Here is a 12,256-nt window from a genome sequence, read left to right on the forward strand (position 1 = left end):
TTAGCTTTTGATTCTTTTGTCACAGAACTTTTATGCATAACTGAAACAGATGTCAAAATAGATCAGCCAGGCTGGACATCCCACCTGAGCAGGTAGTTAGGACAGAACAAAGGAACTGATGGCACAACAGCAAAATACAGCACACAGTTGGATAATATAGTTGAAGAGTGTTTTTCTGCCAACTTTAACAAACCTAATAAAAAATAAAAAGTGCATTAATAAATGATTCTGAAAACCACCAGAAATATTACAAGTGAAAAGGAGACTTGAATTCAACCACAGGTTAAAAACATAAAAGCCATGAACTGAGTTGGAAATCAGTGATAAGGAGACAAAATTAAAAGGTTAAATTAAAAGCTGCTGGAATACTTTAACATAAAATTAGAAGCTGGGTGGCTGCTCCACATTAGTCCACATTAAGAGTTAACGCTTTCTTAAAAGAAACATAATCCTGGAAACACAATATCCTTGTTTTCAACAATTTGCTGAAGAAAAATAGTCATATATACTACATCTTATTTAGTCTGTCCCACTAGTCGCTTGATGAGAGAAAGCTGCAGCTGCAACAGCTCTTCCAGGTGGTCAATCTGTGGAGAAGAAAAACAAGTTTTCCTCATGATTCTCTTGCAAAATCATTTATCTTATAGCTTTACAGACTTTAAAGATTCTATCAAAAAAGAAAAAAAGACATTAAAGATGTTTTCGAAAGAGTGGAACCAGCTCTGACCTTGGCCTTCAGACTCAAACAGCAGCATCCAGAAGCCTGAGGATCTGAGATTCAAAAAGAAAACAAAATAAATGTAGTACCATTCAGTCAAAAACAACAAACAAACAATAGTCATAGAACAAAGCCTAATGTATAAAAAAGAGCTATCAAGCTATCATTTAAAAAAGGCAGTCTCAGATCATGTTTTTTTTCAGGCATGCATACCATTCGTTTTTGTATCCATTTTGCACGGCGGCTCCATTTGTTCAATGATCTTCTTAACTGGATCTTCTGAAAGAAAAACATCATTACTGTTGATTGAATTCAGCGCTTGCTAAACATCATTAACCATCTTAGGCTTTTCTCGATTAATTGATGAAACAGTCCAATTAGAATAAAATCAATGATGTATGTAACCATGTCCTGCTCCAATATTTCCATTAATTTGCATTTAATGAACCGCTTTAAACAGAGCAATATTATCTGTACATGGATTTTATGTTGAATGAGTGACATAATCTTTTGACCAACCATGGACTGACACTGCATGAGTGTTTCTCTTCTGCTGGTTAGTCCTTGGGGCCGGCTCTGTGGTTTTGGTTGTAGCTGTTATATTTTCCAAACTCTTTTGTGTTTCAGGTATGGACTTAGACTTGGAGCTGTCCGGTAGAGCTGCAGTGCTGCTAGGAGCAGATGTGCTGCTGTCAGTTTGGTCAGGCTTTGTGGCAGCAGTGGATAGGTGAGGATTCATCTTGGCCTGGGCCTGCAGTGCATCCGAGATCATGGCAGTGACATTACCCCCGCCGCTCTCAGTAGGCAGAGTGAGGGAGAGCACGTTAGCGGAGCCATCAAAGGACTGGACAGTGGCAAGGACACCATTCAACAGCAGGCTCTTAAACATTTGATGCACCGCCTCTGGCCACTCCGCAGGGAAGTGTTCCTTACCTGGAAACAGAAGAGGGGAAAAAAGTGTATGAGGAAGTACTGACAGGTTTTATTTAAAATAAAATATTAGTTTCAAGTTTGAAATCATTTCAGGGAACAAGAATGACGGTTTTCTTACCAGTGAGGGTGCAGCGAGTGATCTGAAAGGGGAGCTGCAGCAGATGCTTAGTGATAGGCAAGATACGGGAGAATGGCACCTTCTCAGTGTTTCCATAATCTGCATAGATGACACTCAACTCATTCTCGCCGACCTGCAGGACCACCGCACGGTACCAGTTATTGTCAGCTGGAAAAAACAGGAGTTGCAGGGACGTCACATTAATGTAATGGCAACCTTCTGAGTGCCAAAATAAAAATTATATTAAATATTCTGACAGGAATTTATGTTGCAATAAACATCTAAACTTCCATATGAAATGAAATGCAGTATTAGTCATAAAAACTTGGACTGCTGCAGGGCTGAAAAATTTAGTCGACAAACTTAAAAAACACAAAAGGAATTATCTAATCTGTTTTTAGGCTCAAGGGTAAAGTATTTTCTGGTTCCTGTCTCTTAAACGTGATCTGAAGGCTGTGCAGCTTTTATTTGTTAATTATGATCGTTAATGAAAAGCCTCTTGGTTTGGGACTGTTGGTTGGACAAATGTATCAAATGGCAGATGACATGGTTGGTTGAGTGAATTCGAGGTTTGATTCTGGCTTTTTTTTTTTTCTTTTTCTTTTACAAACGACTAAGAGGACCCTACAGAAATGGCTGCCCTTCAAAATTGATGAGCTTTTACCAGTTAGGACCCTGCAGAGAGCACTGAAAACTCTATTAAACAGACCCTGTTGTTAGCTTCGGAATGTATGCCAGGCTATAGTCTTGTACCTGCATACCGTGTGTTTAAAAAAGAGCCGCTCACACGCTGTGTAATTATTTCTACAAGCAGACGGCAAATTACCAGCTTAGGTCTGCAAGGGAACAACTGCAGGTGGGGTCTGAAGCTCAGTCAGAGAGCAAACTTCAGAACAGGGTACAAGAATGAGAGATGATAATTCAGGGTGAAAGACATTGTCTGAGTGTGTGTGTAATAGTTAATAAAGGATCAGACGGTCTCTTGTCTGTAATCATTACACAATGAGTAGTAATGATACTGCTCAAGTGACGGGGTTTTCCCATGTGGAAAGTATGAATTAACCTCTGGATGCTACTTCCTCTTAAACCATGATATGATGTCACTACTGTTCCACCTAGTGGGAGTCGCAGACATTTTCAAACAGACCTCACTAAAGATCCTACAGGAAAACTATGAGGAGTGATGCCTTATATTTGACCAGTTGGGTTAAGAAATGCTATTTAAAATAAAATAAAAAGGTTTTAGATTTTGCTAAAACTGTATTTAGTATCACATGTGAAATGGATTCAGACACCTACTTGGATTGTGTATCATTCAGAATTGACCTGTCTGCCACCCAGTGGCTTTACAGGGTCATGGCAGCCCTTACAAGCAACCTGAACACAGCATGTTCCATTCTTCACTTCAGTAGTTAGGATACCTTTACATCTGTTCAGTTATCATTGTTACAGGATATATTCACATTACCTGCCCATTCAACTGTGGCACTATGTATTATTGAACAATAAGAGGGTTCCTCACCAGAGAACTGGGCACAGCAGGCGGCTCCAAGAACTGGTCTGCTCAGGACAGCAGAAGATGAAGAGATCTGCTTGTTGCTGCAGTAGACGGCCAGCTCCATCATCACCTCCTGAAGTTTCTGCTGGTCCACTACAGATCAACACACATCAGAGGTGGGACAAAATATCAAAACAGCAATTTTCGCCCACATATTATGATGTATCTGTTGCGACCTAGAAATATTTGTATGCAATTCAATTTGACAGGAGAAAGCACACTACACTACAACTTGGAAAGTACTGTATATAATATTATTTCACATTTGTTTAAGAGAGAGACGTAGATGGTGACGAAGATGGTTGGGGTCGTGGTCAAGAGATGAATGCGCATGTATGCCGTTTTTGTTGTGAGGACCCGATGCTTCTTATGAAAGATAATCATTAAAAAATACAGCACCGGGAAGAATAAAGTTGCCAACGGAAGACAGAGTCCTGGTCTTTTCATGGGTGCAACATATCATTTGCTCAAAATATATAATATATATCACAGAATCGCTATATTGGGCTCTTTATTGCCTTATCAGCTTAACATTTCGTATTACATCATATCCCATGATGAGTTATCCTGTTATTCCCGTGCCCCAAACACGGAATTGACATGTAAACTTCTGCCAATATATTCGTCTTATGACAAACAAGAACGACAGAGGGTGTTCTGACCTTGGCTGAGACCGAGAAGGTAGAAGAGACACGGGTTAACGACGGCTGCAACGTAAGGCTGAAAGTTCTCATTCAAAGGCAGCTCCAATGTCTTCCAGTCAACATGGAAAGATGGAGCTGAAAAAGACACAACTTTAATCAAGCTCCTAAATTTAATAAACCATTGCATTTCATGTTAAAGCCCCAACTGACCTTCTGACAGTGCTGCTGCCTGTCCTTCACTTGGTGTCTCTTTGGCTCCTGTCTGGTTGGAGGCTTGTGCTTCTTTTTGGATATTCTTGCTCTCTTCTATTTTTTCTTGTTGTTTGTCTGCAGGTCCTATGGCTGCATGTGTTTCTTTGGGAAGCTCTCCTGGAGCTTTGGCTAGTTGCTCAGAAATTAAGGCTGCTGCCACATTCTGCCCTCTGCTCTCCAGCTCCAAGCCATAGCCTTGTTCAGTAACAGAGAGGACACGTGCTGAGAGCTGCTCGCCATCCACCAGAGTCTGGAACCACAGGAGGGCTTCACTGCTCCACTCTGATCCCTGGGGCTCCACACCTGATTCAAGTATTTATTTTGGAAGATAGGTCAAAATTAAAAATGTATTTAATGCAACGGGCAAATCCCCAATGAAAAAAAAGACTCAAGATCTTCTTTTGGCAACAAATAAAATGAACTCTACCTTGGAGCCAGCAGTGAACTGACTGGAAGGGCAGATTCAGGAATTTGGATGTAATGGATTTTAGATGGTTCTTTTCCACTTTCATGCTATATCCGTAGTCCACAAAGTTAACAGACACTTTGTCTTCAGACAGCTCGTTTACCATGGCCCGATACCATGCTCCATCACCTGGGGGGCAAATTATGGCTGTCACTTTTTATTCACAATTCCAACACAGATCCATAAATTTGTGCTTTGACTTAATGGACAGACATGACAGACTACACGACGGTACCCGACTAATCATCACGACTGATGTGATGACATTGGAAGCAAGAGGGGCTGGGCTAGATGACCTGAAAGAAGACTGTAAAAATAGAAAGAAACCCTGTGGTCGCTAGAGCTCGACATACTTTTCCTTTGTCTCATAGTTCCAATCTCGCAGCACCAATTTAATCATTCGCCATGTTGTTTGTTTAAGCGCTTAGTGCTCTCATTGGTCATCAGCACTGACGTAATAAACATATTGTAGTAGGCAGAAGGATACTGTCTTTCACTATGACACTACACACACTACAGGTTCTGAATCCCTACGTCTGATGAATCGGGCTAAAACAATACTTCTAATGTGTAGTCTGACCTTGGTATGAATCTTGATAGAATCAAATATCACAAACATAAACTACCCTTTTCTAACTCTCTTGTTTTAACAATCGTTCTGGTGAGTTGACAGTTTATCTCAACCTGAGTTACAGCAGGATATCTCACCAGGGAACATGGCGCAGCAGGGCTCTCCAACGTTGGGCTCAAAAGCAGCAGCCTCCGTTTCACAATGCTGCTCCAACTCAGCCCCGAGCTCGATTAGCCTCTGATGGTCTGACAAACAAACACAAAACATAAAAAGTTAAACAGTCAAGTGGCAATTATATTACCTTTGAACACTGGGCTGTACGATGTTCATTACAATGTGAAATAATCCTTCTGAAATACTCCACATCAATAATGTGCAAAATAATGTTCATCACTACCCTGAACAATCATGTTTAGTATTTATATCCGGCTTCATCTCCTGAGGGTACAAACATACCTGTAGGATTGTTGATGCGGCAGTAAAACTCTCCAGGGTTCTCCACCACACTAGCTAGCAGCGCTACTGTTCGGCCGTCACGCGGAAGCTCAGTATGAAACCACTTCAGAGGCTCACAGGCTGGAGGAGGCACTAAAGACAACATTTTAACGCATAAGTTTAGAAACAAGATTGAGATAATTGTAAAAAAAACAAAATTTCTGTATAAACGCCCCACCTTTGGGTCCCTCAGCAGAACTTGCAGTCTGGCTGACCTGCTCTTCACTGCTGGTGATAACAGGAGCAGGAGCAGGTGCAGGTGCAGCGAAACCAGCAGAGGTCAGCAGCTCCGCCACATTAGCCTGAGGATCACTTGACTCATCAATCATATCTACTAAAGCTTTGCCCTCGTGCGCTCCCTGGATCTCAACACGCAGTATTCTGTTTGATACTCTTCGCTGCAATGCCAACACACAATCCTTTGACCAGCTCTCTCCAACAGCCGTTACCCCTGGAAAAAGCCAAAGACAAGATATAGACATATATATTTCACTTCTGCACAAATTCTGAAGTCCCCCCCCCCCCCCCCCCCCATTTACTGAATTACCATTCTACCCATGCAATGAGCCCGTAAGAGGGTGCAACATTGACATTAACTGTAAATGTTTTCAAATAAATAAATATAAACAGGTGAGGTATTACGGATGGATTTGCTGCCATAAAAAATGTAATTCCATTTCATACGTTTTTGAGTGTTTGTGATTACAAGAATAACAGGCACTTGAATAGAGTGCTTATTGACTCTAGCAAAGACAAAACCACCTCCTGGTGAATTTACTTTCTGATATTATCATCATATAAAATATCTGTTAGGTGGATCTGTGTTGAAGATTAGAATAACTACAGTATAAAAGGATAATAATAAAACAGTCTTTAATGGTGACTCATTATAGAGCTATGAATACACTGCTACAGAGTTCTAGACATTGAAAATGAGTTTCACAGTGGGTACCTGCTAGGCCACAGGGCATAGCCTGCATGGGCAGGGCCAGTAGTGAGGTGCTGACAGGCCGCAGGTAGGCTAAATCCACCTCCTCAGAATTTCCAAAATCAAGGTAACCGACACAGACGCATTCCTCCGATGAATACGCCAGAACTTTAGCCCTGTACCACTGCTTGTCCTCTGGAAGAAACACAGAGGACAGAGATTATGTTTATAAAGCCCTTCTAAAGATAGAAACTAATTTGATGGTGACAATTTTTTTTTCCTTTGTTGAATGCAAAAATGTTTTAACCAGAAGAAACACAGCCATGTATATGTGAGTAGACAAAACAAAATGAATACCTGAAAAAATACGAACAATGTACATGTTTTTTTTTTTAAATGTGTTTGAATAGAATAGACATGTGACATACTGTCACTGACCAAACTGTCATGTCTTTTAGGGTTGTATATTCTCAATCTGTATGTATTTATGAGTTGTACCTGAGAACTGGGCACAGCAAACTGTGCCAGGGGCAGGTCTGAAGTTTTGAGGGGCGGAGACCTGAGCGCAGTGTTCCCTCAGCTGCAGCTGTAACTGCTGAATCACTCCTGTGAACCAAACACTCTCCAGTTAAAGATATCGTATCCAAGGCCAGAAGTAAAAGACACATGTTGAAGAACACATGCTTCCTACCAGCATTTTCAACCTTCTGCACAATAATTTCGTTGGGTGACTGGATGTGGGTTACCACAACAGAGAAGGAGTCGCCCACTGCCTGGGTCAGCGGCTCAGGAGGTTGAGCCCAGGTGTTGTCGTCCGTCCCATCAGAGCGACTTTTAAAGTTTTCAAGGGATGCAGTCACCATGGCATCTAAGAAAGTTTACATTTTCTGACATGAAGCAAAACATTCTGCACTAACTTAGGGCACAAAGGAGTTGCTCAACCCTCCACAGAGAAAGCTCATGCATTTCTCAAAACACTGAATGCACAACAAAACTAACAATGTGTTCATAGTTACTAAGTTCTTTACTTCTAATTTTGCTTGCTCTCCAAGCCAACTGTTTAAGATGCCTCAAAAACCCTCCTAAGTTTGAGTGTATAGCAAATATTTAAGCATCTTGGGCCATATAAGTGGATGTCTGATGATTCTCTCCAATTTTCTTATCCCTGAGGTGCAGACCAAATTACACAGAATGGTTATATAGAGTACACATGAAGCTAACTTACTTATTTCTTGCTCAGTTGGTATGTTGCCTGTTTCCTCTGCTGCATAACTATGTTCAAGGAGAAAAGAGCTCAGCTTCATTCCTAAAAGACAATAACAAGGTTTTTTTTAATGGATTCAACCTTTAAAAATCTCCATAAACTCCCTGTGGTGTCTGTGACCTACCCATGGAAAGCAGGATATCCACCTTATGCATGCGACCATTCTCCAGTGTTTCTACCAGTTTTACTGTCACAATCTTGCCGGCCAACATCTGTCTCACTGCCATACAGCATTCCCTGGACCAGTTGCCACCAACTGATACCACACTGGCAATACAGCACTCCATTGCCTGGAAGTAATACATGTAATTGCTACAGGATAACTCAAGCATTATTATTGCCATACAGGATCCTAAAAAAAAAAGTACAATTCAAAATGCTTTGCATGAGAATTCCCCCTTGTCCTCTTCCATTTTACAGCATCACAGACCTGATTGAAAACAGTTATATTTTAGCTTTTAAAACTTCAATAACAAATTGGTGAAGACCAAATCGCACAGCTGAGGTGTGGGAACATAAATAAACCTGAAAACATTTAGCTGCACTTGATTTTAGGTAGAGCTTTGAACAACAAAGCTCTCAAAGTTTATTGTTAGTTTATCTATAAATACCATTTACTTTAACATTGTGGACTATGTTTCATTGGTCCATAACAGACATTCCAACTACAACTACAAATTTGATCACCCCTGCTTATCCTAGGCACAAGGATTACTTGGTGGTTACATTAATTAATAATTTAACAAATGTAGGCACACATGCAGGTTAAATTTGCCTAAGCTGCAATACAGCCACCTGATACTGACCGTGGCTGTAGCCACAGTATAGGAGCCTGCTCTCCCCACTCTACTGCCTGGTGGTAAACCAGCACAGTGGATGGATGGCATCTCAAAGGAGCAGTGCTCTTTTTGACAGAGAATATGCCATGGTCACTATGCATGTCGCGAAAAGGCCACGCTTCAGTGATAGCTGTTCATTCTAAGTCGTATTTGTTAACTTTTATTTACTAATTTGCAGTCAGGCTTTACGGGAGAATGTGCCATGTTCATAATTCTTGTTGTTAAGTGCTCCACATTGCAGCTACATTTAAAATAACCACCAATTTCCTTATTGAAGAATGTAATTTACTGTTTCAAATAGCAATGAAAAAGGCAACACGAAATATGTTGTTAGCCAATGTTATGCCCAGTTAGATAAATTGTGCTCAATTTGACAGTTTTCTTTCTTGAATTTTACCTTTGGACCAACAATTCATATTTCCGTTCAATGAGTTTCTAGGAAAATGGCTAGTTTTAACAGATGGAAAAGTGCAAGGGGGTGAATAGCACAGCAATGCACAAGATCTGCGTGAATTTACTGTGCACTTACGCATGGACAATATGGCTGGATATTATTAGATAGGGGCTTAATCCTCTCCACAGGAACGTCCTCTTCATTACCAAAGTCAATGTAAAGGATATTAGCCGTCTTCTGGTCAGCAGCCAAACTCTGAACTAGGCCTCGGTACCAGTTCTACACATTGAAAATAGAGCTTCAGATAAGTGGTATTTACAAAGTTTGCACTAAAGCGCAGGGTAAAACTTGAGTTTCTGGATAACTGCTTGAAAAAACCTCTGCTCACCATATCACTGGAGAACTGCACGCCACAAACCTCTCCGACACAGGGCATGTATGTTGTCACTGAGGGGCAGCTGTACGTTTTCTGAAGCTTTGTGCTAATGTTTTGAAGAGCTTCAAGCAACTCTGGGTTTTGGGCAAGGAGGAAAAACCTCCCAGGGCTGTAGAACTCTACTAATGACGCCTAAAACCACACACATTTGCAGTAAAGAGACATTCACTTTTGGGTTATTCCAATTTTTTACAGCACAGACAAAATGGCTTTGTTGTACCTGTATTTCTGTTCCATTTATCACTGTAGTCATGGGCAAATCCTTCAAATAGACCCTCTTGAGGCTGGGTGTGTCACCATGCTTAAAAAAATACAGGGGTTAAACATAGTACATGACAAACTGTCATAAGTCCATTACACTTAAGATTTCAAGACGAAATCTTGAGTTTTAGGTGCATTCAAATATTCAATTTACCTCTGACAGGAGCAGGCCAGCTCTGTCTGCTGCCACAGGTGAAGCTGAGGTTTCCTTCGACTTCTCTCTTCAGATAAAGAAAAAAACAAAGTGAGTGCGTGCATTTATAGGCATAATATAATCATCCCAGCCTTTGCAGTTGAATCACAAGGTGTTTTTATTTTAGCATTAACAAAAAGTAATCACAGTTGTTTGAGCATCTCAATATTGACCAGTGATGGAATAACAGGATAACTCATGATACAATACATGGCCCACAATAAGGTTAATATCATGATACACTGATTCTGTAATAATTGATAGATTGCAAGATAATCCTATGATGCTATATCACAGAATCGGATTAACTCAATAATATAAACGTCCCCTGAAAAAGCTTAGTGCCGTCACTGCAATTTGGAGGCTGTTTCACCTCTTATCACATGCTATCCTTTAGTTTGTTTTCACTGCTGTCCAACATTATCCTGCTGCCATTTTTTCTTCCTTAATCCCCCAGTCAATTTTTGCCTCAGACAATTCACTCCCTTTAACGTTACCCTCATTAATGTCATAAACGCCACTGTGAGAAGTCATGAAGTGGTTCAGTGTGTCATTTGATACTTGTACCACTATATCCATATTTTGTCCAAACCCTAACATTGAGCCAGCTTACTGTGCAGGTTCTGGATCAATGGGCTTGCATATGTGTCTGTGTGCCTTCCAGTCTTCAGTTTGGCACACCACAGAGCAGTAAGGCGTCTTCTTACAGCGCTTGCACCTAAAATTTCCTTTAAAGTGATTTTTTTTAGCTCATTAGAAACAGCAAAGATCAGCAAAGCAATAGAAAATATCTTACCACAGATTGAACAATTGGACCAAACAGGGTTTATTCGGACCAGAAAAACCCAGGACAACATTAGAAGAACGTTGTAGATAATCAGATATACAACACAGAACAAAATTCAGGCTCTGGTACTGAGTCTAGATGCCTAAAAAGGTTTTTGATTCTGTGAGATGGGCCTTTCTAATCTCATGTGATGGAAAATGAGGCTTTTAACTTTCATATATTTTGGAATTGCCCTGATGTGATCCCATTTTGGTAACACATTTTTTTACAATATTGTATATTGCAAGGTTTAAAAAAAAGTGTAATGTTAATGAGAAAAAAAAACACTAAGTAAATGTTCGAGAATTTTTAACACAATGATTTTACGTCTAATTTCTTCAAAAACGCCACAATGCTACAGAAACTTAAAAGACCCTTCTTTTAAAGTTATAAACTTAATGACTAAAACATTACCTTGTTGACCACAGTAGTTGCAGAAGTATACAGTCAAAGCTGGTGGCATGGATCTTAACAACTATGAAAAAATAAATAGAAAAATTAGCAAAAGCTACTTTGATTTAAGAAAAAAAAAAACCTTGACATGACCATGGTGATATGATGTATAGACTGGTACGCACTGGAGATTCATTCATGATAACTGGCGTAGGTAAAGGACCTGGAAAAAGAAAAGAGTGATGATTATGGTGAATTAAAATGTTGGTTTTTTTTTACAATAACTTAATTGACCATATTTAGAGAAGTTTTATTTAAAGTTGTCCGAATTAGAAAAACAACAGATGTTCCAGGCAAGTTACATTGTTACTTTTGATACATGAAAGACTGGCTAGTTGTGTGATTTGAGTGACATTTTTGTTACCGTCTCCAATGGCTCCTGCGGCCGGGCGCACAGGTGCTGCATCGGGCGTGGTGAACCTCGGAGGAGCCGCTGTGGAGGAAAGAGCCATGGGGCTCGACGATGGTTTCCTCAAGGGCAGGTTAGGACGAACCGAGTTAAGAGCAAAAGGATGGTGCATGGCGGCAGCTGTCAGCAATGGTTGACAGGACAGTTTTCAATTTTAACACTTTATAAGTACGGCTTTCTTAGCTAGCAAATGAACGGCGGAACAGCTAGCTAACGCCATGGACACTTTACGGTGAAAGACAAGTTAGCCCGCTACCGCGTTTAGCTATTAAAAACTTTACATAAATGGCTATATTTGAGCGAAACTTACAACAACAAGCTGATATAACGTTATTCTACGTGATATGACTAAATTCTAAACTTTGACAATTAAATAAATCTTTTTTTTTTGGCTCTAATTTTCATTGAATATACTGTACCTGAATGCACGTGTCTGTCACTGGTCTGTAATGCAGATAAAGTGGTGCACATGCGCAGTAGGCTCAGTTAACGATGTCA

The 12,256-nt window shown here is 40.3% G+C and overlaps 1 protein-coding gene across 1 annotated transcript; it reads right to left on the minus strand.

Annotated features, from left to right (window-relative positions):
* On the minus strand, positions 1–12,256 carry tdrd1 (tudor domain containing 1). Its single transcript, XM_061028761.1, has 26 exons — positions 12,178–12,256; positions 11,714–11,878; positions 11,475–11,512; positions 11,311–11,371; positions 10,684–10,798; positions 10,032–10,098; positions 9,837–9,917; positions 9,569–9,748; positions 9,316–9,459; positions 8,072–8,237; positions 7,909–7,989; positions 7,375–7,551; positions 7,182–7,289; positions 6,708–6,878; positions 5,934–6,206; positions 5,717–5,848; positions 5,398–5,505; positions 4,651–4,818; positions 4,182–4,526; positions 3,990–4,106; positions 3,292–3,420; positions 1,770–1,937; positions 1,238–1,651; positions 932–997; positions 728–771; positions 1–587 (listed from the first exon to the last, which is right to left on the minus strand). Exons 1-26 carry the CDS (start codon positions 12,227–12,229, stop codon positions 516–518), a joined length of 3,642 nt encoding a protein of 1,213 aa, XP_060884744.1. The 5' UTR covers positions 12,230–12,256; the 3' UTR covers positions 1–515.

This window comes from Labrus mixtus, chromosome 21 (genome assembly GCF_963584025.1).
Source record: "Labrus mixtus chromosome 21, fLabMix1.1, whole genome shotgun sequence".
Classification (NCBI taxonomy): Eukaryota; Metazoa; Chordata; class Actinopteri; order Labriformes; family Labridae; genus Labrus; species Labrus mixtus.

Excerpts from the sequence above, each read along its gene's own strand:
- tdrd1 (XM_061028761.1), bottom strand. The coding sequence starts at position 12,229 with ATGTGCACCACTTTATCTGCATTACAGACCAGTGACAGACACGTGCAT. Across the intron at positions 10,799-11,310 it reads CAACTACTGTGGTCAACAAG|GAAATTTTAGGTGCAAGCGC; the intron begins GTAATGTTTTAG and ends ATCACTTTAAAG. Across the intron at positions 1,652-1,769 it reads CACTCGCTGCACCCTCACTG|GTAAGGAACACTTCCCTGCG; the intron begins GTAAGAAAACCG and ends TTCTGTTTCCAG.